This window comes from Peromyscus eremicus, chromosome 1 (assembly GCF_949786415.1).
Source record: "Peromyscus eremicus chromosome 1, PerEre_H2_v1, whole genome shotgun sequence".
Classification (NCBI taxonomy): Eukaryota; Metazoa; Chordata; class Mammalia; order Rodentia; family Cricetidae; genus Peromyscus; species Peromyscus eremicus.
This window is the reverse complement of record NC_081416.1, coordinates 94,764,738-94,767,511: the sequence shown is the minus strand read 5'-3', so window position 1 is coordinate 94,767,511 and position 2,774 is coordinate 94,764,738. Positions and strand designations below refer to the sequence as shown.

The 2,774-nt window shown below is 39.0% G+C and overlaps 1 protein-coding gene across 1 annotated transcript; it reads left to right on the top strand.

Moving 5' to 3' along the window:
* Nucleotides 1-1,274: 1,274 nt before the first annotated feature.
* On the top strand, nucleotides 1,275-2,198 carry LOC131900647 (olfactory receptor 2D3-like). The gene has a single exon (XM_059251952.1). The coding sequence runs from the start codon at nucleotides 1,275-1,277 to the stop codon at nucleotides 2,196-2,198; it is 924 nt and encodes a 307-aa protein (XP_059107935.1).
* Nucleotides 2,199-2,774: the final 576 nt, after the last annotated feature.

Sequence of the window (2,774 nt, the reverse complement as noted above, 5' to 3'; positions counted from 1 at the left end):
TGTGGATTTGTCTGAAACCTAAAGAGCAGTTGATAACCTTCATTAGAGTCATGCCACTATTACATCAATGAATACATCTGACCTGGCAAGTTGGCATTGTACATCAAAGAGTTCACAACTGGATAAGATGATTTTTTTTTTTAATTCTCCTGGGCAGCCCCTTCATATCTTCTATACTATAGAAATAAAAACTATCTCATATGTACTTAAAATGGCTAAAAGTGAATATAATGAAACTGTTAATAATAAGAACAATAGGCAATACCAACAGGTTGTAATTATTGAAGTTAATACATAAAGACCTTGTGGAAAGAAAAGACAGGTTGCTTAAGATTTGCATTATACTACTAAGTGCCAGAGCCAAGGAGTAAACATTTTAACTAATACATTTTTATTTTGAAAAAAATAAATTTAGACAGTGATAAGAATCACAGAATACTATTCCAATTGTCTTACTTTTCAATATTGACAAAGTGGTTCTTCAGAATTATCTTGTAGATAAAATTAATAAACAGGCTCATTAAATGTTATAGAGTTTATGGCATAAAATATAGCTAAAGTCTCATGAACTTGCTTGCTTCCCAAACCTACATAAAGGAAAGGTGAACTGTGAGCAGCACCACAGACTTCTCCAAAATATATTTATTGAACCAGATGGGGTTTGGTCATGTAGTACATTCAGAATGATTCTTTCTGACAAGTACTGCTAAAATATGTAACCTGGGCGGTGGTGGCACATGCCTTTAATCCCAACACTCAGGAGTCAGAGGCAGGCGAATCTCTGTGAGTTCAAGGTCAACCTGGACTACAGAGTGAGTTCCAGGAAAGACACAAAGCTACACAGAGAAACCCTGTCTCAAAAAAACCAAAAAAAAAAAAAAAAAAAAAGTAAGTAAAGAGAAAACAAGTATTGGCTTTCAATCATTAGAACTACAGAGCAAAAGAAAATTTCAGCCGTGTGGTGGTGGCGCACACCTTTAATCCCAGCACTCGGGAGGCAGAGGCAGGTGGATCTCTGTGAGTTCGAGGCCAGCCTGGACTACCAAGTGAGTTCCAGGAAAGGCGCAAAGCTACACAGAGAAACCCTGTCTTGAAAAACCAAAAAAAAAAAAAGAAAGAAAAGAAAATTTCAGTCTTACAGAATATGGAAACTATGAAGAGAAAAAAATCAATAGCCCATTTTATGATTGATAAAATATATAAGTTGCTCAGATGCTCTGAAGCAATGTATGTATGTTTCTGCCCTTGATGGTCTTCTACAGAGACAACCATACATGGGTGAGCACAACAGAACCTCAGTGATCGAATTCATCTTCCTTGGCCTCTCACAGGACCCACAGACCCAAGCCCTGCTCTTCTTCCTCTTTCTCCTCATCTACCTGCTCACTGTGCTGGGAAATCTGCTCATAATCATGCTCATCCACACAGACCCCAGACTCCACACTCCCATGTACTTTTTCCTTAGAAATCTGTCCTTTGCAGATCTCTGCTTTTCTACCACCACAGTCCCCCAAGTGCTCATCCACTTCCTGGTGAAGAGAAAGACCATTTCTTTTGCTGGATGCTCAACTCAGATAGTCGTGTTACTTCTGGTTGGGTGTACAGAGTGTGCACTCCTGGCAGTGATGTCCTATGACCGATATGTGGCTGTCTGCAAGCCTCTGCACTACTCCACCATCATGACACACTGGGTATGTGTCCAGCTGGCTGCAGGGTCCTGGGCCAGCGGTGCATTTGTGTCCCTGGTAGATGCCACATTCACACTGCGTCTCCCTTACCGAGGAAACAATGTCATTAACCACTTTTTCTGTGAACCTCCTGCCCTCCTGAAGCTGGCTTCAGCAGACACTTACAGCACAGAAATGGCCATCTTTGCAATGGGTGTGATCATCCTCCTAGCACCTGTCTCCCTCATCCTCATCTCCTACTGGAACATCATCTCCACTGTGATCCAGATGCAGTCTGGGGAGGGGAGGCTCAAGGTCTTCTCCACCTGTGGTTCCCATATCATTGTTGTTGTCCTCTTCTATGGCTCAGGAATATTTGCATACATGAGACCAAACTCCAAGACAATGAATGAAAAGGATAAAATGATTTCAGTGTTCTATTCAGCAGTGACTCCCATGCTTAACCCTATCATTTACAGCCTGAGAAACAAGGATGTCAAAGGCGCTCTCAGGAGAATAACTGCAAAATAATATTGGATTGTGTGTCATAATTGAGTTGACCATTGTTTGAACAGAAAACAGATTTTCTTACAATGTTTTCCTTCTTTTACCCTTTTCTTCCAGTTCCTTCTATTTTCCTCCATTTTTCTTTGCTTGGTAGCTATGTGAAAGAAATTAAATTAAGGTTTAGAAATAGGAAGTAAAAAGAAATTAGTGATGAGATGAGGGCATAAGAATGGAGGAAAGAAGAAAAGTGTCGATAGGCAGGGAGAGAGAGGAGTGACAGCAAAGATGTTTCTCCTCACTTATCCACAAGTCAATAATGAATTTGGCCTAATTAGGCATCTAGCTATCTATCCAAAACATGAAAAGAACCATTAAACCATCACAAATATTTATGGCAACATAGTTATTTCCTCCATTGTTGCATGCATTCAATAATTATATTTTGAATATATATTTTGTTTCCCATAGCACAGTTGTAGAATTTGGGACATAAACATGACAATTGTGTGACATTTAACACTCCCTATAAAGTAACATTTTAAAGTAACATTTCTTGAAATTGAAAATAGATTAAATTAAATGAAAAAGAAATTATAGAAT

Coding starts and splice junctions, on each gene's coding strand:
- LOC131900647 (XM_059251952.1), top strand. CDS start 1,275: ATGGGTGAGCACAACAGAACCTCAGTGATCGAATTCATCTTCCTTGGC.